Below are 25,940 nucleotides of genomic sequence, written 5' to 3'. Positions count from 1 at the left end.
GGTGGATCTTAAATTAATTAACAGCCAGCACAAATTTTTCATTTTTTCATTTTAGTGTAACATTTAGATATTGATTTAGAGAACCCTATTATTATCAAACATCAATCATTGAATCCACAAAATCAAACTAATTGGATTGAGTTTCATTGTATAGGGAAAAGATAATAATGATAATAATAATAATAATACATGTGACAATAGCTACTACACATTTATTGGCTGTAGGTTTCTTCTTTGGTGATCACAATCTATAGGTTGCTCAAATAGAAAATATTCTGTTTTCGTGAGTAACAAAATTGTCAGTATGTGGAAATACCCCTTTTAAATGGATCCCACATCTGAACTTTTGCAAATGACTAATGTCTAGATTCTTCTGCTCACCCGTTTTGCATATCTCTATTGTACTTGAAAACAAAATGTAACCATAACCGTAACCATAACAAAGGTTATTTAATTTTCAAAAAGTGGGATCATTGTCTCTCAAAGGATTAAATTATTAGTTGTGGTGGTGGTGGTGGTGGTTATCACCAGAACTTACACAAAACCTTTATTCTTTTTTTTTTTTTTTTAGCTGGTGATAGACAATTGGTTTGTTGAGGTGGTGGTTTACACGTTGACAAGTCCACCAATATGACTCGCCAATTCCAAAAGAATTGTATTTTTACATTCCTTTTAAATTGAGAATGTTTTTTTTATTGTCACAGACCAAAACTTACTCGGTATCTATTTGTTGGGTTGTCGATAACTACGATATTCAAACCAACAAAATGAATCCAGAACACTAACTAGTTGACTAGTCTTTTCTTTGCGGTTGTTTACTAAAAAATATCTTTACAACTAACTCCGGTAAATGGTCAATGGCTTGAAAGATATAATAATACCTTGTTGGTTTCTATTATTATAATATTTCTACCAATTTCTGTACATGTAAAGCAGACAATAGAATTCACACACCACAATATTCTAGTAATACATGAAAATAAAATAAATGAAATAACCTAATTGTAAGCAGCTCAGCAATTGTGACCAATACAAATGACCTAAAGCGCAATTATTAAATTTAAGCATAAGTAAAATTAATCCACCAAGAGTTTTCAAGTGGGTGGTAAATTAAATTGTATCATTTTGCAGCTGAATAAAAAATGGTTGCTCTTGGTTTCATTGCCCGCCTAAGTATAGTTTATTAAACTATCAATGTAGTGTAGCAGTCATTTGGAATAGTCATTCCTATTGATAAGGATGGTGTCATGTGGTGTGATGTGGTCTTCTAATTACATGTATGTTTGTAACTTCTTCGAGATGTGCTATTCAAGTAAACTAGGATAAGAATCTTTCAGTGTCAATTAATGATAGAGGTGGGATGGCAATAAAGCAAACAACACTGCTGACGGCACAAACAGCAATTTACAAATGCACTCATTGCTTTGCGCAAAGTAACAATAAGGTCATTGGTAATACAACAATACCAAAGTTCTTTCCTCTGGGGGGGGGGGGGGGGGGGAAGGGGGTTAGTGTTTCTGATAAGAATGCTTCACTCTATGCCAACTTGTGTCACAATTCTGTTGATAGTTACAGATTCTACATGGGCAACCTTTCCATATCAGCTAAATTACTATTATTATTGAATTCTATAAACTTTTTACATATTCACCTAAACTCTTTGCTTCTTACCAAATGCTTGACCATCACTAGACCCCAATTTTCTTTTCTTACCTTCTTTACTAAAATATTCTTTCTTTCTTTCACGTTCTTTTTCTTTTCTAAGTTCTTCAGTTTTAGCAATTTTTTTCAATTTTTCTTTAAATTTTTCATCCTTTTTAATTTTCCTTTTGGTATCTTTCTCTTTTCTAATACTATTTATCTTTTGCATCAAATCACGAGCCTTCTTTTCTTCTCCTCCTAACACAACGGCACGTTTACTCATATAAGTCTTTTTCTTTTGTGGTTTCATAGTATGAATTTTTGATTTGAATGGTAATTCTGCTTGAATTGATTTAGGAACTTTCAAAGGATTGAATCTTCTTTCAACTCTTTCAACTTTTTTATATTGAGAATCATCATTTAAAGGTGTTGCAATATTTTCATCAGCTCTTACTTGTCCAGTTAATCTCATACCTTTCCATTCTGAATGTTGTCCTAATAATAATGAAGTGACAGGATTATAAAATTTCTTCACTTTAACAGGATACCATGTTTTCAAAAACACCGTGTCGGACATAAGTATTTTATCTTCAAAAGTGGCTCTAAAATAACCATCAGGTTTTGATAATGCACGTTTTATTTCACCTCTAATTCCTGATACAGTTCTAATTTGTGCCCCTTCAAATTTAGCAACTTCTAAAGAATTAGAAAACATATCTTTAATAAAAGCAGTATTACGGAATATTTTATATGGATACCCCACCAATTTCAATTTTTTCACAATTTCAACACTAGAATTGATATCTTCAATAATACCACTAGCAGCTACTCTAAATGCCCCTGTTGTAGATTTACTATCAACTATATTAAATCCAACAAAAGTAGTATTAGGTGCAACCAATGGACCATAGAAAGAAGCAAAACAATATGCATGTTCCGGGGTATATTTTAACATTCTGTTTCTGGTTCGAGAATCACTAGTAGTATAAATTGGTAATGTTTGGAATCGACGCCAACCTAAAGATAAAATCAATGGATCTTGTGATTTCAAAATTTTTTTATGCCATCTATGACGTCTTATTCTAGCATTCATTATACCAAATCTAGATTCAGTGGCTAATAATCCTCCTAATACCAAAGGATATCGGGGATCAAAATTATCAATAAATTCACAAGGAATATTATCAAATACTATTTTAACATATGATCCAGCACGATATCCTTCAATTTTAATTCTCATTTCTGGAGTCATTTCTTCATATTGTGCCTTATTAATTTCTAATTGTTTGGCCATTTTGTTTTTTTGATATTCATACCATGTTTCTGCTTCATCTTCAGGATCACTGGCTCCAAATTCTCGATCTTCTTCTTCTTCAAATTGCATCTTCAATTTTGCTTTCTTGGCAGCATTTAATTGTCTTTTTTCTTCAATGGTCATTGACTCTTCATCTATTTCATCATCATCTTCTTCTTCTTCTTCTTTTTCTTTTTCTTCTTCAGCATCAAAATCAGCAAAATCATCCTCCTCTGCTGAACTCTTTTCTTGCTCTTGTTCTTGTTCTTGATTTTCAGTGGCTTCTAAATCTTCAAAATCACCATATAATTCATCATCATCATTCTCTTTGATTTCTTTTTCTTCTTCACCTTCTTCAGTATCATCAGTCATTTTTGGAGCAACTAATAATCGTGATTTCAAAATCTTGTAACCATTTTCATATTCTTCATCACTATTGTTTTCATCTATAGTGTTAGGATTGAATTTTTCTTTTAATGATTCAAGAGTAGGGAAACTTGGCATAGATGTATCCAAATCTTCTTTATTGTCTTCAATCTTCTTTTTAACGAAAAAATCTTGATCATCTTGTCTAATGTCTTCTTCTTCTTCTTCATCATCTTCTTCGTCAATGTCATTATTTCTCCATTTTTTTATAACCTCTTTAGCATCAATATTCTTTACATAAATCAATTTATTGATATCCCATTTTCTTCTAACTGATCCAGTCAACTTGGCTGCGGATTTTTTATAATAATCTTCATCAGAAGATAATGAGGAATCTTCCACATATTCCAAATCATTTTCTTTGTATTTATTGTTACTACCAAAATCAACTTCAACCATACCCCTACTCTTCAAGTTGCCTTGATCATCACTATCATCATCACTCAATTGATCTCCATCCTCTTCATCAGATTCAAGTTCATCAAATTCATCATCTTCACTAACAGATTTCCCATAAACTCTAGCTTTTCTTAATGATGAACGACCAGTATCAACAATAGTTTCTTCATCAGATAAAAGTCCACTTTCTTCCTCATCTTCTTCTTGTAATTCATCATCAACTTGATTTAATGCTTTAGAACTAGAAAACAATTGTAAACCTGGACCATCTTCTAATCTTTCCGTCATGGTTTGAGATATTTCTTGTAAATCATTAACAAGTTTTTCTCCTTCACCTTTAAGTTCTGAAGTACCAGTCCCAGTTTTAAAAATTTCTTTACCAACATCTATATAAACGGCATCTTTATCAACTAAAACACCACCAACATCTGACATTGGAGCATAAATGATTTTCTGTTTATCTTCTAATCTTTTCCTTCTTCTAGTAGTTTTAGCTAATGGTTCACCTGAAGCAGCAGCATTTTTCATTCTTTCTCTTTCTAATTCTTCTAATTTTTGTTCAAAATATGGAGTTGGACATGGATCAGGTAATTTTTCCACCGAATGGACATAATGATCACCAACACCAGCAATATGTATATGAGCATGTTCTATTGGTAATGGAGTTCCATGTAAATAACCATAAATTGCCACTTTACGATCACATTTTGGATTTTCAGTAATTTTTTGTGGATGAGTTAAATCAGTAATTCTATCAGCTAATAAATAAGGATGTTCATTTCTCCATTTTAATGGTCTAAATTTCATAACTGATATAAATCTTGATAAATTCAAAATTTCTCGATCAGGGTAACGACCATTTATAACTCCTGATAAATAAAATAATTTGGCTCCTTGATATACTTCAGTCCAAAATCTATGTTTCAATCTTTTTTTACTAGTACGTAATGTCAGTTGAGATTTAAATAAATCTAAATGAGTAGCAACACCTAAAACTCTTGGCATACCATGATGTTGAGCAATATTTAAAAATTCCATAGTTTCCATTTCTAATCCATAATTCCCATCAATTAATAATAACACTAAATCAGCTACTTTAGCAATATCAATCATTGAATTTAAATCATTATTGACTTCAATAAAAGTTAATCGTCTTCTTTTCCCACTAACAACAGTTATGGGTCCATTGATTTCAGTTAAAGTGGTTTTCGTTAATCTTCTAATTAATGATTTTATTAATGTTGATTTCCCCGTACCTGGTGGCCCTACAACAGCTATAATAACTGGTGGTGGATCATCATCAGGGGTACGATCAATCATTGGTACGTGTAATTTTTTTTCATTGACATCATGGGATCTTCTAGCCATACGTTCTAATTTTCTTGGTGCTGATACTGCAAATGCCTTTTTATTTTGTCCATCTTGATGTAATTTCTTTTTAGCTCCTGGTTTCTTTGTACCACCCCTATGGGCTTTATTAGTTTGTTGTTGGTCCATGTTGATGTGACCTTGTTTGGGGTAAGAAGTTGAAGAATTGAATGAAAGAAGGAAAAAAATTGTTTAGGTTTCCATCTCATCTCATTATAATAAATTAAACAGTGAAGAATTTGTGTGTATGTGTACGTAGTGTACTGAAGAGAAAAAAAAAAAATTATTCTGTTCTAATCTCGTGATATTCACGTGATGTTTCTTGACATGTTTTATAAACGTCATTAATATTTTTATTTGGTTGCAAAATGGATTGCTTTTTTTCCTTTTTTAGAATGGGCTATAATCCGCCATGGATAAACTATTTCCAGTTTACTTTCTACTATATATCATTTCATTTATACATTGTAAACTATTCTATAATCAACAACACAAGATCTGTAACCCGAAACAACTGGCATCATTTTTCCCCTTTACTGGTTTCAAAATCACTCGACAATACAAAATATCAGGATATACCTTACCTGTATCTATGCATTTCATTACTATATCTCATTGTAATCATGGACAAGTCGATTATCAAAAAGTTATAAGAACTGATTCAAGTGGGAAAATTGATTGGGGGAAACCATTTTGTATGTTGAAACCTAAATTAGGAGAAATGTTAACATTATCAAATCATGACACAATTGGAGATCCAGAAATTCAAGATAATATTGAAGAAACTGATGAATTTATGATTGGTATATTTGGGTTTATCATGTATAAGGGGAATAAATTAACACGATTATTACGTAAAAAATTTGATTTACAATTGGAGAAATTGACTAATGGCAAATGGTTAGAATATACTGGTAAAAATAAAAATTTACATCAACAAGATTTAATGACAACTGATCCTCAAGCTTCATTAACATGGGAATCAAGAAATTTAGTTTGTTATAAAATGGCTCGACGTAAAAAATATGCCAAAAGGAAATTTGATTTTTATATGCCTCATACATTTGTTGGAGGATTATTTGAATGTATATTACCAATGGATTTAAAACAACAAATTTTCCATCAATTTACTTCACTGGATTTAATTTTCCAACAAATTCAAATTCAATGTGATCCAAATTTATCAAGACCAATATCTCCATTAATTGCTGAAGATTCTACTACTCAATGGTTTGAAAATAAATTATATAATATTGTTAACCCTGGTATAATTCAAACCATTCCTTATTTAACCACTCTGACACCTTTAAATTTACGATTTTCTACTAGTGAAACCCCTGATATGTTTAAAGATTCTTGGGCTACTAAAATTGAAGTCAATGAAAATTATGTATATCGTGAAGCCGATGTACATTTAATAAGTCGAGCCATTGCATTATCAGCTGATTTATTGAATAAACTTATATCACCAATAGATTTTAATCAATTGGTAAAACTGTATAATAAGGCCAATGAAAGAGAAAACCCTGATATGGAAGAATTTTTACAAGATATAACTTGGACTCAAAAAGTTCATTTATGGTTATCAACAATAGATAGAAAAATATCTAATCAAATATTAACACAAATTGAAGGATTTTGGGATGATATGGAGTAGAGATGAATCGTTTTTGTCTTGTTTGAAATGAAATCTTTGTTTTATTGTTAAATTTTTTTCAATATACCCGACATAATAATAATAATAATAACTATCAAGAAAATTTTAAAATCAAGATACTAAAACCAATTCCTAAACTATGGAGAAAAAAAAAAAAAAAAAAATAGGAATTAAATCATAAACTCTATTAATACAATACATAAAAAAAAAAAGGGGGGGGGGGGGGGGGTTGACTTATATTTATATAAATCCTTTGGTATTTGTTGGGTTGTTATTTGATAAAGTTGAAGTTGTAGATTGCGCACGTTTATGATTATTAAATGCTGTTGATTGATTATATGGATTTGTTATTGGTGTCAATTCATCATTTTCTTCGCGTCTTTCATTTGAATCTCTTTCATCATTAATCAATGTATCACTCAATCTTCTTACAGTGGTTGTATCATTTTTGTTTTTAACTGATTTTTTTTTCGATAATTTTCTGGATATTTTTGATTTCCATTTGGCTGCCAATTTTTTATTTTTATCGTCGTCAGTGGCAATACGAGTATTATCTTCATCTTCTTCTCCTTCATCATAATCTGATGTTAGTTCATTAGCATTATCTGGTCTCACAAAATCTTGATTTGTTCTTGAATCATCTTCTTCATCTAAAGATAAATCATTGAGTTTATACATTTGTGATTCCCAATCAGCTGAATGATCTTGTGCTGCTACTCCCAATGCTGTCAATTCTTCATCACCACCATCTTTGTTACCAGAAGCATTCTTTTCTGTAAAACTTCTGTGTTTGATTGAAGATTTCCTTTGGAAAGAAAATCTATCATCTTTAGCAGGAGCAAATCTAGCATCAGGGTTCTTCGACACCACTGATAATAATACAAACACAATAACCAAAATCAATAAAATCAATGAGAATGCGGCATTTAAAATGAAAAATACCCATCCCATAATTGATGCTACAGGAGCAGGTTGACCAAATAAATCGGAGAAAAACAAAAACAAAAATGAATTAATGGTGGTCACAATCGACATCATATAATTAATGACATTTGTTGGTTTATTCAAATATGGTCCAGTCCAAATTAAATAAATGGTATAAGCCAAATCAGCAACAAAAACTGGTAAAACAGAAACTTTCCCAGCATCTTGACAAAAGGCAATAAATAATGCTTTGAAAACATTATACCCCATAAGAACAACACCAAACCAGTACTTGTTGGCATGAAACATTGTATAACAGAACCCCCATTTTTGTAATACTTTATTATCACCATATAATAATGCTGCTGGGTTATTATAGCTTCTAATGGATTGTTTCCCAATTCTCATAACATTGAAATATGACCATCCTAATACTCCCAATAATAACAACACAAACAATACCGCTAAAACAACCATAGCTGGTGAATCATTTTGAGTGAATTCCCACAATGAAAATATTATCAATTGAGTAGATCCAATAGCAATATATCTTAAAAGAGATCCTTTAATTAAATTTGGGAAACTTCCACGGAATGAATTAAAAGTTCTAGGATTGATTTTTTTGGCACGAGTCAACAATACAATCACCGATTTCACCAATACCATTAATACTACTAACAAATAACCAATCAAGACAAACCAAGTGTAACCAGTGGCCACAATAGATGTTGGTTCAATTTTGGAATTGTACCCAATTCTTTTAATACCACGCAACACATATAAATTACTGTGTGAACGTAAGGCATATTCTAATGATCTTTTAGCAACACCAGCAACATAATCTAATGATCTTTTGTGCTTTTGTACTAAAACTTGTTTGGTAGTTGATATAAAATACGTTGTTGGTGAACCTCCCGTCAGTTGTATGTACCACCTAAAAATATTTTGCATAAATTGAATACGAATTAACCCCATTGACCAAGCTAAATTTTCTGACCATGCACTTGCAATAGGTGGGACTCTTTCAACAGCTTGCATCGATACAACAACCACACTTTGGAAATAAAGGAAAAGCGATAATGAATTGGCAGAAATATGTGAAGCAGCGTTGGAATTACCAAAAGTGGACAACATGGCAGCAACTATTAATCCTAAACCAGCAATACATGCTGTAGCCCATTTGACCCCGGTTTGACTAATGGTCTTACCATTTGAGAAATTGGCTTGTAAACAAGATAATGTTTCTTGAGAATCTCTTTCCTTGACAACAAGTTTCACCACGGCATCAATATCGGGCACTTGATAAGCAATTCCTGGAATTTGTTTAGTGTATTCAGAACTAATATATTGAACTGAATCAACTTGTAATGCACCAGGGTAAATAGGACAAAACTGTTTCCAACCCAATGAACATACATTTATATCTTTTTCAATAATTAAAAACCCATAAGCATAAACTTGAACATGAGCAGTAATATATCCACTAATCGAAGTAGTCAAATCAAGGGCATACCGTAAAGATCTGTCATCAGGATTAAATGTGACATTGAAATAACTGGGAGAAATTTGGGAATTGTCCATACATGTGACCAAAGAAGTGGCTGAAAGTTTCCTTCTGGCTTCAGTAGTTGATACAAAGCAAGAAAGTATCAATGTTAAAATTGAAAAAACCACCGACGATAGCATTGTAATTGATGAAGCAATAATAATTAGTTAAAAGTTGAAATAAAAAAAAAAACAACGAAATGCAAACTAAAACAAAACGAAAATATTGATCAAAATTAACGACAGTTCTGGTTTATTTGACAAAAAAGAAAAAAAGCAAGGATGTGTTTGTATGTGTATGTGTATGTCTATATGTTGGTGTCCAAACAAAAAAAAAAAAGTTGATCTATATCCCTTCTCTCTTTCCCGTGTTCGATATTAAAAATATAGCTAAAAACAAGAAAAAAAAAAAATTTTTTTGGGGAAAGTTTGGGAAATAAGTAAGAACTGATGAGTTGTCTATAGAAGCTATAGTTTGATTAGACTTGAATGGAAGTAGTAGTAGTAGAACAAACTATCAATACAGTTAACGAAAAGATGTGAAAAAATATAGAGGAAAAAGTTAAAAAAAAAAAAAAAAAAAAGAAAGAAAATAAGAGACAGAAAATATCAATTATTATTAAGTAAAATAGAGAAAGGGACACACAACTTTAGGAAGAAGAAGTATTGTGTATGAAAATCAATTGATCGTGTATTTTGTGCTAAAAAAAATGACTCGTTGCTTTTTTCTTTTTTCTTGTGTTGTTGTTGTTGTGTTTTTTTTTCCGAGCAAGAAGAAGAAGAAGATGATGATGAGACTATTCCTCTTTTGTGTCTTCTTTTTTTCTTAATCTTGCATCATCGAATAGATTTCTTACTTACTCCCTTTTTTTTTTTGGTGGTTGTCAAGTAATAACCCCCTTTTTTCCTACATTTAAACCAGCCCCCTCACGTGACTTATTTGATTTAAATGAAATTTTCGGTCATATCGTTTGGAATTAGTTATTTCTGAACTTGTGTTTAGTAATTTAATTTATGGTAATAAATTGTTTAACGAATTCATGGATCTTTATTATCAACCATGAAAGTAAAGAATTATTGTTCATATATTGTTGTTGTTTGTGTGTCCCGTTTTTCCTTTGTTATATTGTTTCCTTGTTGTTAACGTGGCATTGTAAAAGAGCGTGAATCTAATAATAGTAGAGTTTGCACGTGACTACAAAGTATTTCGAGCAATTTTGTTGTTGTTGGCGGTAAATGCATCGCCTCCTTTTTCGGCAACTTCTACACACACTCTCTCTAAGGGAAAAAAAAAACCCCAAGGATCACTTCTCTCTAAATATAGAAACTCAATATCAAATTTCTTGTATTCATTCTATCTAAAACAAAATGTGTTGATTGTGCAATTGTTTAAGCAAGATCAGCCTTCTCATTCATTGAGTAAGAAATATAATTCTTCATATTCGTGTTTACTTATTATATTTGTTCTTGGCTGTGGGGAGATTCATCTAGGCAAGGAAACGCCAACATTTTTCTGCGCGTTTTCCACGACCGCGTAAACAACAACTTCTATTTTTTTTTTTGGTTTTGTTTTTGTTTTTGATTCTCGAAACGAAACTTGATCTCATTCTTTTAATTTGCGTGTAACAAAAAATTTGCAATTGGAAATTATTCATTAATTGCAACACAAACTCTCTGAGGCAAGAAATCTGATCTGGTTTGATTAGGAAATCTTAATTCCAAAATTGGTCCACATACCCCCCTTCGTTGCTTTTTCCAAAAACCCACAAAATTGGTTTAAAAAATGACTTGAATAATTCCATCTGATTGCGATGATTATCTTTTCTGTGAGTGAAATGAAAAAATGCATATTCTCTTTTAAGAAGATTGTATTATTATAATTGTAGGAGACGTTGTACTAATTAGCATGATCTAAATTCGGTCGTAACACAGTGTATTTATCCCGTTTAAATCAATGCTAAAACAATGCTGAAACACCAACATAAATAACTACCCCAGGCTAGTTAATAACTAATTTATCATTGAAATTAATGATAGGTAAGGTTAAAGTACTAGCTATTCTTGAATGATTACCATAATGGCTGTGCATAATATTAAATACTACCTAATATGCTAATGTTGTTCAAAAAAAGCCATCATCATCATCATCATCATCATCATCATAACTTAACAACCCTAACTCTTCCAAAATCGCGTTCCGAGACGAATAATAATAATAATCACTATCGTCTTTATCAAAATTAAACTCGCCTTAATAGTAAATATCATCTGAATCATAGTATGGGATTATATCTCCTATTCCAGAGAATTTAGACATTTCAAAATAAAGATCAACAGTATCATAAACATACCACAAACGGGAACACTTCTGGGAAAGGTTCCTCAAGGTCTTATCATATCCATTGAGACTTAAATAAAGTCCCTCAATTGCTTTTATTGCTTTCTTCACATCACCAACATTTACATTCAAATTTCTCATAGCGACTACCCTTATCTTTGCGTTCTTATTCTTTTCTTCATACATTGAAACCAAAAAAGGTGATATCAAATCAATGCTACAATAACTTACATCCAAATTATCCAACGATGACACCGGCAACTTGACCGAGTTCACTTTATTCAATTGATTTCCCATTAGTGACAACTTGCGCAAGTAATTAAATCTTTCAAACGATGCAGGGAGCTTTTGGATTCCCGTGTTCAGTAAAGTTAGATCCTTAACGTAAGTTGGGAATAGATCAACATCTAACTTTTTGATTTTACCTCCACAAATATATATTCTTCCAAGTCTTGATTCTTTTAAATTCAATAACCTCAATGTTTTACGACCCAAACCAAAATTCTGTAGTTCAAAACTGCCTAATACCAAAGGCCATTTAATCTTTTTGGTAATAGTGTAATTATATATAGGTAAAGTTTATTTCTAACCATGTTAGACATTCTGTTTTCGAACAACAGGAGCAAATATACAACACAAGTTTTTTCACAAATTAGAATTTCTAGCTTGGTGCCCCTGTACAAAACCTGGCTAACAACTGACAACAAGTCAAATCAAAAAAAAAAAAAAAAAAATGAAATGAAATGAACTCCCGACAACATTGTGTGTCTCTATGGATTGTATAACTAAAATAATTGGTAAAAAAAAGAACTGGAAAAAAAAAATAATTTGAACGGTACGGGAATCGAACCCGTGTATTGAGCTTGGAAGGCTCATATGTTACCACTACATCAACCGTCCAGTTGACGAGCTGCTGCACTACAGCTGTTACCGTTGGATTTGTTGCACAGTTATTTTTTTCATGTCGTTTGCATTCAGATATTACATCGTTCTGTGAAAGTTCAAAAGTATCTATACAGAAGTCACGTATGTGGCAGAAATTTCGACCTCTGACTGCAGAACAGAATGTCTCATTTCAACACTATCTAATGAGCCTTGTTTCCCAATTAATGAACTGTTTTTTTTTTTGTCTTCTCAATGAACTGATTGTTACTGTTTTCTTGCTGCAAAGCTTTAAGTACACAAATTTGTAAAGGAGCCCCAGGTTTTTATTCTAGAATCGTCAGATTTATTAATCTAATTCAATTAATATTACTGAGGTGATGAAAATGAAGTTGGAGTTTTAATGTTTGGTTATTTTTGATAATATTTTTCAGCACATCATTTTTGACATAATTCGCAACCAAATTGTAATAAAAAATGAAATCGATACCCTGCTTAACAAATATATCAACAAAACTCACTCATGTACAAGCCTAACCCCAGAAACCTTCAAACTGCTAAATTGGCTCAAAAAAAATGCCCGCCAAGTATTACTTTAATAAAAGAAAAAAACAGAATACATATTTGTTTATTGACAACTATTTACATAAGACGCATGTGGTAATAATAAAATGACTTCATAGGCAATCTCCATTCTTTTTGTAATCTTCCATGGAAAATATCAAAATTACATTTTTCTAATTTGTTTAAAAAAAGTGACGTTGGTATACTAGCCATTGTTGGAACATACAAACTATCAGGAATACCTTTTCTCCATTTCTTAGAATACTTATTTAGTAATTGATCTTGAGGATGTTCTTGAACAATCTTTATTATTTCTTGTTTTGCCTTTTCCAATTTCGATTTGGCTGTTAACATATGATCATTGGCAGTAATAGCTGTTTCATATACCACATTCTTTAATGCTTCCTTTATTTGATTCTCTTCAGTGGAATCCTTGATATGACCTTGAAACAAACGAAGCAAAGATTCTTGTGATAACCCACTGGATGTCATTAGGTCAACAGGCAATGTTATTTGGTTTCTTGATTGAGCATAAAAGGGAACTCCAAGTATCATCGAGCTAACTGCTGTTGCTTGACCAATATGGGCTGCAATATCACTCATTTGTGACTGTAACTCTGTAGAATATTCCAATAGCCTTATAACTGAAGGAGAAATAGATGGTGATAACAACAATCCTTGTGTCAAATAATTCAATTGTGAAAATGTCCCTTCTCCATAACTACAAATATCGTTGACAGTTTGAAAACTAGAATTATTCTTAATGAAATGACGTCTTGTTTGAAGAAATTGTTGGAAATATGAAATATCTAAATTAAAATCATGTTTTAACCCATCTCTTAATAATATTGCTATGGGCTCACCAAGATCAGTTTCATTTCGAGAATCTTCTGTAAACACCCTCAAGATCAAATCACTCCAAAACTTGAATTTCAAGTCAGCAGTTGAAACCCCCAAAGTGTTTGACATTTGACTAGAAGCCCTTGCAGCTCTAGATTGTACGTTCGAACCACCTTCATTGATTTTATTGATTTCCAAATTGAATGCACGGATAGCAAGATAGGTGTTTCGGACTGGTTCTGGAATATACTGCGCCAAAATATAGGATGATCGATCCTGACTTTCCAACAATTGATTGACATTCTCTTGAGCATTGAATAGTATTGCCAGATAATTTGTCGAATACAATCTTTTACTTATATATCTACTCCTAGTAATCATTTTGATGGTGTAGGTGGGGACGTATACTCAATAATAAATGAGATGAAGAATGTATTTTTTTTTTTTTTTTTTTTTTTTTTTTTCAATTCAACTTTTGTCTCTTCTTGTTGCTACAACAGACTTCTTAGTAGTTCCAATAGACAAATTGTCAAGCATGCAAATCGAAAAAGTTAGATCAAAGACATATTTTGATATTACTAATGGATCTAAAAAATTGGGGAGAGTGGTATTTGAATTATATGACGATTTAGCTCCTAAAGCTACTGAAAATTTTCTCAATTTATGTAAAGGAATAACATTAAATGATAAAACTTATTCATACCAAAACACTAGTATTGACAAAGTTGTTAAGAACTTCATGATACAAGGTGGTTCTTTGAATGGTAATGTCTCAACCATATTTGGAGATCAAGGAATAAACAAGCCGATACCAGGAGAAAACTTATCTGATGACTTATCCCATGCTTTCAAATTATGCATGGCCAACAATGGTGACGTTAATTGCAATGGATCCCAATTTTTCATAACAACCTCCAAGCAATCACACATGGCTGGTAAATATTCTGTTTTTGGTCATGTAATTCATGGGAAATCAATAATAAGGGAAATTGAAAGAGTGAAAACCAATAAAGACGATGTACCAGAATCCAACGTAGTTATTGACCATTGTGGAGTTTGGACTGATGATATGCCGGTGCCGATATTTAATGCCAGTTACGATACAATAGGAGGGGATATATATGAAGAATACCCAGAAGATGATGATTCAAATTTTAATCAAGAGTCTACTGAAGAAGCATTTAACGTTGCATCACAAATAAAAGAAAGTGGTACCTTGCTATTTAAAAAAGGAGATCAAGAAAATGCCCGGTTTAAATACATAAAAGCTTTGAGATATATTATGGAATTCATACCTGATCCAGATCAAGATCAAGAATGGTACAAGAAATTTATAGATTTGAAAAAGAAGACTTATTTAAATTTGAGTTTATGTTGTTTGCAATTGAAAGATTACCATCGTTGCATTGATTATTGCTCATATTTATTAGATATGGATGAATCAGTGCTTACAAAACAAGACAAGACAAAAACATTGTTCAGAAAAGGTTCTGCTAATGTTGGTCTAAAAAAATACAAATTGGGTTTAGATGATTTGAAATTAGCAAATAAATTAACACCAGATGATGTTGGTATTCAGAAAAGTTTAGAATCAGCAGAGAAATTGTTCCAACAACAAAAGCAAAATGAAAAAGCTACATACTCAAAATTCTTTAGTTGAAATTCTTTTAGGTATCCAGGAAATAGGAATGCAATTAAATGACTATATACTAAACTATACATATAACATTTATATAGATATGCTGATTAAACACAAAAACAATAAAAAAAAAGAAGATACAATACACTGTAATGAATGTGATTGAAAAAAATAAAATAACAAACGCCGATAATATGCCGAATAAACAATTTTTTAAAAAAAAAAAAAATGAAAATAAAAATCATAAATTGTCCACATCATCACCATCACCATGTGAAATGTTAGTAGAACTTTCATTGTTGCTGGTGGTTTCGTTACTGGATCTACCATTGCCAACTCTTGTATCATCTTCGTTTCGACGTGCTTCTGGCATGGGAGAAGCATCAAAAAGACTTCTCATGTTCAAATTGTCTTCACTTTCAGACCCTACTTGATCTGTCAGTGTCGTTTCAACACCATTGGCAGTTCTTCTGCTACTCATACCAAAAGGAAATAGTGGTTCTGGCTGTCTATCACTCGTTGCTAACCTATTTCTAAGATAGTCAAATGCAAAAGGATCTATATGCGGGAAATCATTTGATTCTTGGTTTTGTCTTGCCTCTCGTTCTCGACGTGCTCTTGTAGATCGAAATATACGTCTCAATGGAGTCTCTATTGGATTAGACCTTGAATTCAGTGACGGTGTGGTTGAACCTGGTGATGGGATTGGACTGAAGCCAAAATAATGCACTCGGGGTGGAGGTTGGTCATTCGAAGGAGCATTACTGAAATTGTTCTGAACAGTGACATTTCCCAAGGGATTAGTATTACCATCAGCAGGTATTGTGAAAAATGACACATTGTTGGTTCTATCATTTGTATCAGTTTCTGGTGTAGTTTCCTCCAGAACGGAAAATCTACACAACGGACAGGTGGTATGTAGTTTAAGCCATTCACATAAACAACCTTTACCAAATATATGAGAACAAGGCATTTTGACAGCACTATGATTAAACTCACCAACATATTCAGATAAATACACTGGCTGTGACGGATTAGATGGCGAAGGCTGTTCTTCTTCGCTTTCTCCCTCTCTGGTATTTCTGGCATTTGATGAACTTGATGTTGTCTGCGATGTTTCATCCACAAGACGCCTCTTCTTGTGAGATACCGTTTCGTCTTCTTCTTCAGCCTCAAACTTCTCATAACAAATTGAACAAATTTGATTTTCGCCCAAATCATGTAACTTTACATTATCAAATGATTTGAATTTTTCTATAGTGGTTCCTCTCTCGCGATTGAGACCAGTAACAATAGATGAATACGCCATTTGAGTGGCCAAACGGATAAATTCTTGAATCACACTAGGTTCACGATTCGATGCATTATTCGGCAAGGACATAATTAAAGACCCTGATCTGTTTGGTACAGCTGGTCTATTTTCATCTGAAAATACATAGTTGACAGTTATGATTATGGCACGATCAGATTCTTCGTCTCTGTTACTTGCAGAAGAAGTGGAACTAGGTGGTTCCGACAGTAAACGTTGGCTTGATTGTTCTGATTGTCCCTGTTGATCTCTGGCATTGTTTTCATTTGTTAGTTGTTCACTGATATCATTTCTTACAGGTGAAGGCCCACGAACATTATGGTTTCTTCCTCTGCTGCCTCGTAAAAATGTATCCATAAATCTATCAAAAATGCCAAAGTCCAAACGATGCAGCCTATTGGAATTACTTCTATTGGAAGATGAATTTTGGGAGGCAGAAGTTCTATCATTACGATTGCTATGACTGTGTTGGTTATCTTCATTTCTTCTTCTATTGTTGGAATCTTCGTCAGAACCATTCAGTAAATTATTACTGTTGTTTCTATCGTTCGATGTTCCAGAGTCGTCAGGCATCTTGAACTAATATGTGTGATGTGAAGGACAAAGTGATTTAGTTTTGATTCCAGTAGATTGAACACAATTTGTAGTTAGTAGTAAGTTTTTCTTTTTTTTTTTTCCTTCTTTTCCTATTTTGCCTTTCTCTCTATATCTCTCAAGATCGTCTCAAAAAAAAAAAAAGTTATCCTTGATTTATTTCGTATGTTCAAGTTTTATAACAACTGTTATTGAATTTTATCATAAACTCTCTCTTTATTTACTTAATGTAGTAGTGTTGGAATATAATGATACATATACTTGCAACTATCCTTTAAAAGTTGTTGTAGTATCCAATTGTATACAAACTCTACAGAGATGTCACAATCAATTACGTAATTCTATTTTCTTTTTTTTTTTCTTCGTTGTAAACAAAAAAACATCAAATATAAAACTGATGTGGTGGCACTATTAGTCAGCAGATGAATTCTCGACCGTTTGACCACTAATACCAACAAGTGGTTTAAAATGAATGCGACAACAACAATAATATCTTTTGTATTATTCTATCAGAAAACTTATTTGTAAGTTGAGGCATGTTATTCTATTTAGAGTTTGGGGACTCCTTGTCTTCCACTCAGTGTACATGACCCTCGGTAGAATTTATAGTGTCACTTGTGATATTGCTACGATTAGATTTAGTTTTCACTTGCATATACAAACATCTCAAAAGTATGGCACCCATAAAACTTCTACAAAAATTGGGTAGACACATTCTACAATTCAAATCATACGAAGAAACAGAGCTGAGATACAACATGTAGAAGACTACCTTAGTTAAGTTAAGCATATCCCGTGTATCGTAACTATAAAACTATAAAAAGGAGTAATATAACGATTAGTAATTAAAAAAAAATTTAATTAATTAATTGGTTCCCAGTCCCAATAATGAATAAATAAATAAATAATAGTAGTGGTAGTAAAAAAAAATGATTAAATGATAGTACCAGTCAATAGAAATAACCTTCAGCTAAACGAATATATCTATTTCTTAAATACAACGTTACCTGGCAACGGAATAGAAACAGGTTGGAAGTAAGAGTTGGTTGGAGTAGCCGTACCGGCCAAGGCATTCCACCAAGCAACAATGGCTGTAATCACACCAAAAACACCACCAGCTCTTGTGACACCAACTTTCCCACTAAATTCACCACCAGCTAACAAAAGGAATGTTACAAACAACAAGAAAAACAAGGAACTAAAAGTGACAGTAGATTTCAATGTATTCAACCACAACATAAACGTAAAGATAGCCCACGCAAGTAAGAAAAATCCAATAGCGTTTGCCAATTGTGGAGCTGTTTCTTCAGAAGCTTCATAAGCGGCGACAATACCAAAATTATCAATCAAGATGGCAGCATAACTCAACCAGAAAGCCCCGTAAGATGTTAATGCAGTCATACCAAATGTATTCCCAGTAATAAACTCAAAACATCCAGCAAGAAATTGAGCTGCACCTCCATAGAAACATGCAAGTGAAACAACCACATTAGGAATTTTGATACCCATAGCTTGTGCATTGTAGAGGGATAAGACAAATGTGCTCATGGCAAACCCACACAAACCGAGAGGTGCAGGGTTGATATTGATCTTTGGCCAAGGAGAAGCACCTGGGTTCAAAGTACCACCGAAAGCTGCCATCAAGTCATGTCTGTAGTACTTGTGACGGTTGATAATAACAAATTCACCACCATCTCCAGCAATTTGTACTTTTTTGATTGGTGCTTGGTCTGCATCTATGTTTGAAGATCCAACGGATTTTTGAGAAGATGAAGACGTCATAGTTTTTTCTTTGTTGATATTGAATACAAATAGTAGAACTTTATATAAAAACAAAGAATTTCCATTCAAGGGAAAGAACACATATAGAGGGAAGTGGGAAGTATTTATATATTAAAAAGAAAACGGGGGGTGGAAACTAAACATCAATATAATTGCAAATTATGGAAAATGTGGAAAACGGAACGAGAGCAGAGAGGAAAATTTTTATCCATCGGAGTGGGGCTAGTTTTATAGTTATGCATACATGAAATAAACACAAAACCACCACACACTGTTGGGCTATATTTTTGTGGGTGACACTAAAGAGACTCACCACAGAAGCGGTATACTTCATTGATGCACTAAATGTAGTATTAATTGTGTAAAACAATAAAAAAAAAATTTGAACAAACGAAGTTGGAAGATCGAAAATCATTTGAACTGGTAGCATTAAGAGGATGCAACAAATCAAAACAAAATAAAGTTGCCTGATGGCCAAAATCTTAAAAAAAAATTATTATATTTTCTTGGGAAGGTTTCCTTTTTTTTTTTTCCCTGTCGTGTTGGGTCGCGTTGTGTTGGGCTTTACTCGGAATAATTATGTCCGTGGCTCCATCTGTGACTGTAAGCTACCATATGTATCAATGACAAGTTCTGTATTTATACAAGTATTTATACAAGTATAATACAGAATGAAAAACAGATTACATGCATATGTCAAGAGAACAGCAGCAAGATGATAATAATAGTTCCTTGAATAGAGATATAATTGTATCTAAATTGTCAAGGCGACATTTCAAATTGGTATTAACCTGATCGTTCTTTGGTACCAAGTGAATACAGATTTATCAAAACGATGTTCCCCGAAAATAGTAAATATATTGATATATATAAAAAAAAAAGACAAAATAAATAAATAATAATAATTACAATAAGAATAGCAATGGTAGAATATGTCTAGTTGGTTCCCGTCCCCCCAGAGATATATAGATAAAATTTATGGTTGAATTGTGAAATCAAACAATCAAATTAAGCATTAAAGTTAGACAAATAAGTAACAGTTGAGAAAAGTTCTGTCACTATTTCTTGAAAGCAACATTTCCTGGCATTGGAATGGAAATTGGTCTGAAGTAAGAGTTTGTAGTGGTAGCTGTACCAGCCAAAGCAACATACCAAGCTATAATAGCAGTGATCACACCAAGAACCCCACCAGCACGAGCAAGAGCAGTCTTCCCACTAAACTCACCAGCAGCTAAAAGGATAAACGTAACAAATAAACAAAAGAATAAAGCACAAAAGGCAACAGTAGACTTGAGTGTGTTTAACCATAAAATGAATGTAAAAATTGCCCAAGCAAGTAAATAAAATCCAAGAGCATTTTTTAACTGAGGAACAGTTTCCTCTGACTTTTCGTAAGCAGCAACGATACCAAAACTGTCAATGAAAATGGCCCCAAAACTTAACCAAAAAGCCCCATAGGATGTTAATGCTGTCATACCAAAAGTGTTACCGGTAACAAATTCCCAGCATCCAGCAAGGAATTGAGCCAATCCACCATAGAATAAGGCAAGAGACACAGCAATATTTGGAATTTTGATTCCCATGGCTTGAGCATTATAAAGTGACAAAACAAAGGTACTCAATGCAAAAGCACATAAACCAAGAGGAGCTGGGTTTATATTGATCTTTGGCCATGGTACAGCACCTGGATTTAATGTACCACCAAATGCTGCCATCAATTCATGTCTATAATATTTATGACGATTGATTACAACAAACTCACCTCCATCTCCAGAAACTTCAACTTTTCCAACTTGTGGATCATTTTCATCCACGACTGACGACCCAACCGATTTTTGAGAAGATGTGGAAGGCATATTCTTTAATAGTTAGATTCTTTTGACGAAGAAAAAGAAATAAGTAGAGCAAAAAAATAGCAAATTGAACAACCTGATATACAAGAAAACTGATCAGTATTTATAATAAAAAGAAGAAGAGAAGGAGACGACGTTGGAATCTAGCATAAACTTACGTTAAATTCTGTTCTCTTGATACTGAATCCATGAGAAAGAACTGCAAAAAAAAAAAAAAAAGAATATAAAGCAATTTTATGCGGCAAAGTGGGGGCGAAACTCATAAAGTACTTGGCGACATGAGCAATTTGAGTGTCTGCCGTATGTAATACCAATAAATTTCTTATCCACGAGAGAAACGTATATTTAACAAAAGTAGTAGAGAATGTATTCCAGTGAATGTTAGAAAGGATACGAATTAGTAATTAAAGAAGATTAAACCATAACCATAGCTTCGTTGTGAAAACACAAGAGAAGATTTTAGGTTGACGGTTTTTGAAAGTAGGTGGCATGGCTAATCAATTATTTTATTGAAATGATTAGTAGGAAATTGGTTCCATCACATAATAGAAAACTCTTTTAATAATATCATTATTATCTTTGTGTTTTGGCCAAGAAATTCTTGTCAACTCCGAGCTCCCTTTATTCACAAAATTTCTCGTCACATCTTTTAATGGTTGTGGTTGTGGTGGTTTTTACACATTTTTTTTTTTACCAAACAAACATCTATCCAATTATTGGGGAAAACAAAGAAGCCATCTTTATTTGTAGATGAGTTGTCTACTAAATCATCTTAATACTTTGTAGTAGTGGTTATTATTTTGCAATAGACAAGTTATACGATTCAGGTAAAATTATATCATTTTAGATTGTTGCACAATCAAGTGTGGGGGAGGGAGAAAGTGGTGTTTTATTTTGCAGCAAGACACGACTACCCCCACAACATCAGAAAAATAGACACTCTTGCACCAGAATTTTTGGCACCACCACCTCCACAACTACCTAAATATTTGTATCTAAAAACATAATGACACACTATACTATATTAATTGAATGCACTATTGATTAAGTTTGGCAAAGAAAAGTCCGAAACAAAAAAAAAAAAAAACAACAAAAGCAACCCCGGACAAAACTCTATTTTTTAACACATTTCAAAAAAGAACCACCAATGAGTGTTTAACTTCTGGGTTATTGTCTTTTTGTATGTATGATGGTGAAAGTCACTTCTACAAAAAGTCTCTCGTTTTCGTCTTCTTTCTGTTATTTCGATGGCTCCATTCTAAAGAAATTGGAAGGACCCATTCAGCATAAAAACATGAACATTCAATAACACAAAGATGCTTAAATAAATTAGATACTTACTTCGTAAACATACCAACAGGTTATCATCTACCCCACAAATTAGTGGCCTCCAAAGCCACCACCACCGCACATTTTTATCTAGGCTAATTATGCAAAGTAACAACTTACTGCAAGGCCTTTATTTATTTATACGTATGTTGGCATAGTGTAATGTAACAAACAAATAAGAGACTAAAAAAAAAAAAAACTAATGCTAGCATAAAGTGGTACAAGTGACGAACTCACATTCCTCAATTACCTTCCCAATTGGGGTCAGAAATCCATTTCTCTATTGTTGTTAAGAGTTTGCCTTCAAGTCAATTTATTCATTTTTTCTTGGATTTCTTTGAAGGAGGTGAACTTGTAATATGGGAAAGAGAAAACACATCATCAGCAATTTGCTTGTTTAGAGTCTTTTTAGAATTTCTGTTTGTCAAATTCAACTTCTTGTGATCCACAATACTTGCTGACAGTATAGTATCTTTACAATAATTGGCTCCAGAATTGGAATCGACACTTGTGTGTATCCTGTGCATTTTATGAGACTCTTGTGAGATCTCTGTTTCCTGAGATTTTAGTGTTTTCTTTCTCCCTTTAATCCTTTGGGTTAGTTTAGCAGAAGATTCCATGACAGCAGTAGGGTTGTTGACTCTAAGGTTTTGATTATTGAGGGGTAACAATAATTGCTGATTATTGCTTTGTTTAGGTTCTCCCAAAGTGCAGCTATTATCAAACCTAAATGACGAGACCTCCATGGGATGTTTCAATTGTATTTTTAGTGAACTCAATGTTTCATTCAAGTTATTGAGGTCACACTTATAGCTGGCACTATCACTCTTCATAAACTCTGAAATATCTTTGATCTGAACACCCAAACCTTTTGTTAGAGCCTCTTCATTCTTTAGAGCCTCACCAAAAACATCAAACATCCTCTTACAATAAGTAATACTCTCTTCCGGTTTCATGGCCAATTCTTTGGATTGTATTTCGGACTGTAATTTTAAATTGGCTTGCTCCAATCGTATTGAATTTTTGTGTTCAGCTTCTAAGTCTTTCTTTATTATATTTAATTGTTCTTTATGTTGTTGTATAAGTTGTGATACCGTGTCATTTGTTTCTTGATTTTGAGCAAAACAGTCCTTTAGTGTTTCCATAAGCAAATTATTTTGCAGCTTCATATCATCGTATTTAATCTTCCATTTATCACGTTCCAAGTCATTATCTGCCTTTACCTTTTGACAAATTTCATAATCTCTGGAAATACTCCTAATAACCATTTTCAAGACCTCAGCTTCTTTCAACAAACAGTTTCTAGATTCCACAATGAGTAAGTGTTCTTTCTTTTCTTTGCTTGTTTTTGATTGGAAAGCAGCTACTTCGACCTTGAAATTCTTTTGCAACTCACACAATTCAGCATCTTTTTCATTTAACAAAGCATTTTTTAATTTTAATTCTTCTTGAACATTTAAAAGATCATGCAACAGCTTTTCCGCGGTAGAATCACATTCAATAACTTTTTGTCTAGCAGTAGCTAATTCTTGTTCTAGCTCATTCAGCTTTCCAGTCAAATGTAATATTCTATCATGTGATGAAGTTTTATGACTAGAAAGCTCACTTTCTAATTGTACTTTTGCTCTTTCCAATTGTGTGATTTCCGACTCTAATAATGCTAGCTTCTGATCATAATCCAGTCTCAATTCCTGATCATCTAAAATCTTCTTTTGCATTAATCCGATGTTGTTCTCAATTTGTATCAGCAACTGTTCTCTGGTAGTTAGGTGATTTGCAGATTCAAGGGCAGCTGCTTTTTGAAACTCAGAACATACCAACAGACTCAAGTTTTGATCTTTATTAACTATGGCTGCTTCCAATTCAGCTATTTTTGAAGCAATAGAGGTCGATATGAAATTTTTAAATTCTTTTTCAACAAAAGCGAACTTGTCTTCTAAACTGCTGTTCAAATTCTCAGACCCTATAGCTTGTTTGATTTCGTTGGAAAAGCGGCCAGATATGTCGATCACCAAAGCCCGGCATAATTCTAATATTTTGGATTCCAATTTCGACAGGTCAAATGATATTTTTTGCATTTCGGCTAACCTGATTTTTTCCTCAGACAACAACCCAGACATCTCATCAAGCTGCACATCTTTTTGTTGTAGTTCCAACTCTTTTACCTTGAAATGTACTTGCATTTGCATTCTTATGGAATTCATGCTCTGCTTCAATTCGTCAAGAGTGGAAAAAAATTCACCTACTTTGGTTTTATAACGATTTGTGTCATCTTTAATTTTTTGGTATTTCTTTTCGGCTTTGTCTTTATCATGTCTCAAATCATTAAAATCAGAATCCAATTGTGTCACATGTTTGAACAAGGCTTCCACCTGGCTTTTGGTTCGAGAATTCACATCACTCAAATTTTTTATATACTGTTCCTTCTCTAGCTTCTCTGCTTCTATCTTCAGCAACTTTCTCCGAGTAAGTTCCAATTCCTTTTCCAAATTGTATTTTGTGGCTTCCACCTGTCCAATTAATTCAGAAAACGACACTGCCAGGAAATTGCCAGATATTTGTGACCTTAACGGAGTTTCTGATACACCTCCATTCAGAGCACTTCTAGTCTTAGCTTTGCTTCGCTCTTCTAATTGAATGGTGTCAAAAACCCTTGGCGTAGAAAGCTTTTTGATTTCCTTCTTTGTAGTTGAGGACAGTTTTTCAGTCTTTCCTGTTTTATTTGACTTTGGCTGATTAAACAAACACAATGTTTTTGTTTTACGAGCACCAGTATTTAAACACTTTCTGCTTTCAAACCCAATTTCGTGCTCAGTTATACTTGCATCAGTACATGAATTCAAACTAGGTCTTGTTTCATTTGATTTGGAAGATTCCGTAAAAGTTGTTGCCAAAGAAATCTCTGACTTTTCAACATCATTTTTCACCTCACAGGCCAGGTCAAGGAATTTCTGTTGTAAATCATCTTTGCCAAAATTCAAACCTATCTCAAACTCTGAACCCAAGGAACTATCAATGTCAATGGCAGGCGATGGCTGTATTTTAAAAGAAGACACACCAGTTCCATCGGGACATTGATTGCTTCCAAACAAGCTCACTCCCTTACTATTTTGGGTATCCTTAAAGAAATTTGACGACATATTTCTGACTTTGCCAACTGGAAATTAGAATGCAACTTAATGGAGGCAAGAAATTTTGGTTGCAAGAAAATATCTATCTTTTGTAAGCAACATTCTGTGTATGCGTTTTTTGATTCACGCACGCCAAAACTATCGACAATCACACTGTAAGCATATGCTTAATAGTAATGGCTCTTTGAAAATGATCATCTTGTGGACCTCATAGCCATCGGCTACGACTATCTTGTTTGTCCATGCATTTATTAAGCAACAAATGAAAAACAAACAGCCTGGTTTTAACACAAAAACCACCAGTTAATTTCCAGAACATCAACATAATGGTATCTTTTGTAAACCTTGCAAGCTATGTAGTTGTAATTAAATAGGCGAATAACTGGTAGGGTTAAACAAATTCTGATACTCCGTATCTTCTACTA

The 25,940-nt window shown here is 33.0% G+C and overlaps 9 protein-coding genes, 1 non-coding gene and 1 pseudogene across 10 annotated transcripts, besides 2 other annotated features; 2 read left to right on the top strand and 9 right to left on the bottom strand. All coding sequences in view use genetic code 12, as the record gives it.

The window, feature by feature from the left end:
- Window positions 1-1,651: 1,651 nt before the first annotated feature.
- Window positions 1,652-5,257, bottom strand: CD36_80930 (nucleolar GTP-binding protein, putative; the record flags this gene model as incomplete). The annotated part of the gene is made up of 1 exon (XM_002418994.1): window positions 1,652-5,257. One exon carries the CDS (start codon window positions 5,255-5,257, stop codon window positions 1,652-1,654), a length of 3,606 nt encoding a protein of 1,201 aa, XP_002419039.1.
- Window positions 5,258-5,540: 283 nt separating this feature from the next.
- Window positions 5,541-6,785, top strand: CD36_80910 (conserved hypothetical protein; the record flags this gene model as incomplete). Its single annotated transcript, XM_002418993.1, has 1 exon — window positions 5,541-6,785. The coding sequence occupies one exon, from the start codon at window positions 5,541-5,543 to the stop codon at window positions 6,783-6,785; it is 1,245 nt and encodes a 414-aa protein (XP_002419038.1).
- A 240-nt stretch (window positions 6,786-7,025) lies between these two features.
- Window positions 7,026-9,395, bottom strand: CD36_80900 (FAD transporter, putative; the record flags this gene model as incomplete). The annotated part of the gene is made up of 1 exon (XM_002418992.1): window positions 7,026-9,395. The coding sequence occupies one exon, from the start codon at window positions 9,393-9,395 to the stop codon at window positions 7,026-7,028; it is 2,370 nt and encodes a 789-aa protein (XP_002419037.1).
- A 2,110-nt stretch (window positions 9,396-11,505) lies between these two features.
- Window positions 11,506-12,171, bottom strand: CD36_80890 (annotated as a pseudogene).
- Window positions 11,506-12,171: a sequence feature (apparent pseudogene; missing translational start codon and upstream sequences;~Similar to S. cerevisiae LPF37;~No apparent C. albicans orthologue at this locus; only putative gene relic).
- Window positions 12,172-12,421: 250 nt separating this feature from the next.
- On the bottom strand, window positions 12,422-12,492 carry tRNA-Gly (TCC). Its single transcript has one exon. It is a non-coding gene; the product is annotated as a tRNA-Gly (tRNA).
- Window positions 12,493-12,554: 62 nt separating this feature from the next.
- Window positions 12,555-12,673: a mobile genetic element (truncated).
- Window positions 12,674-13,116: 443 nt separating this feature from the next.
- Window positions 13,117-14,259, bottom strand: CD36_80880 (conserved hypthetical protein; the record flags this gene model as incomplete). The annotated part of the gene is made up of 1 exon (XM_002418991.1): window positions 13,117-14,259. The coding sequence occupies one exon, from the start codon at window positions 14,257-14,259 to the stop codon at window positions 13,117-13,119; it is 1,143 nt and encodes a 380-aa protein (XP_002419036.1).
- A 49-nt stretch (window positions 14,260-14,308) lies between these two features.
- On the top strand, window positions 14,309-15,538 carry CD36_80870 (cyclophilin, putative; the record flags this gene model as incomplete). Its single annotated transcript, XM_002418990.1, has 1 exon — window positions 14,309-15,538. One exon carries the CDS (start codon window positions 14,309-14,311, stop codon window positions 15,536-15,538), a length of 1,230 nt encoding a protein of 409 aa, XP_002419035.1.
- Window positions 15,539-15,758: 220 nt separating this feature from the next.
- On the bottom strand, window positions 15,759-17,399 carry CD36_80860 (ubiquitin-protein ligase, putative; the record flags this gene model as incomplete). The annotated part of the gene is made up of 1 exon (XM_002418989.1): window positions 15,759-17,399. The coding sequence occupies one exon, from the start codon at window positions 17,397-17,399 to the stop codon at window positions 15,759-15,761; it is 1,641 nt and encodes a 546-aa protein (XP_002419034.1).
- A 1,005-nt stretch (window positions 17,400-18,404) lies between these two features.
- CD36_80850 (ammonia export protein, putative) lies at window positions 18,405-19,202 on the bottom strand (the record flags this gene model as incomplete). The annotated part of the gene is made up of 1 exon (XM_002418988.1): window positions 18,405-19,202. The coding sequence occupies one exon, from the start codon at window positions 19,200-19,202 to the stop codon at window positions 18,405-18,407; it is 798 nt and encodes a 265-aa protein (XP_002419033.1).
- Window positions 19,203-20,260: 1,058 nt separating this feature from the next.
- Window positions 20,261-21,058, bottom strand: CD36_80840 (acetate transporter, putative; the record flags this gene model as incomplete). The annotated part of the gene is made up of 1 exon (XM_002418987.1): window positions 20,261-21,058. The coding sequence occupies one exon, from the start codon at window positions 21,056-21,058 to the stop codon at window positions 20,261-20,263; it is 798 nt and encodes a 265-aa protein (XP_002419032.1).
- A 1,643-nt stretch (window positions 21,059-22,701) lies between these two features.
- CD36_80830 (spindle pole body component, putative) lies at window positions 22,702-25,524 on the bottom strand (the record flags this gene model as incomplete). Its single annotated transcript, XM_002418986.1, has 1 exon — window positions 22,702-25,524. The coding sequence occupies one exon, from the start codon at window positions 25,522-25,524 to the stop codon at window positions 22,702-22,704; it is 2,823 nt and encodes a 940-aa protein (XP_002419031.1).
- Between the last annotated feature and the right edge of the window lie 416 nt (window positions 25,525-25,940).

Source organism: Candida dubliniensis, chromosome 3 (genome assembly GCF_000026945.1).
Source record: "Candida dubliniensis CD36 chromosome 3, complete sequence".
NCBI classification, from domain to species: domain Eukaryota; kingdom Fungi; phylum Ascomycota; class Pichiomycetes; order Serinales; family Debaryomycetaceae; genus Candida; species Candida dubliniensis.
The sequence above is the reverse complement of the archived record's forward strand: the minus strand, read 5'-3'. Positions and strand labels throughout refer to the sequence as shown.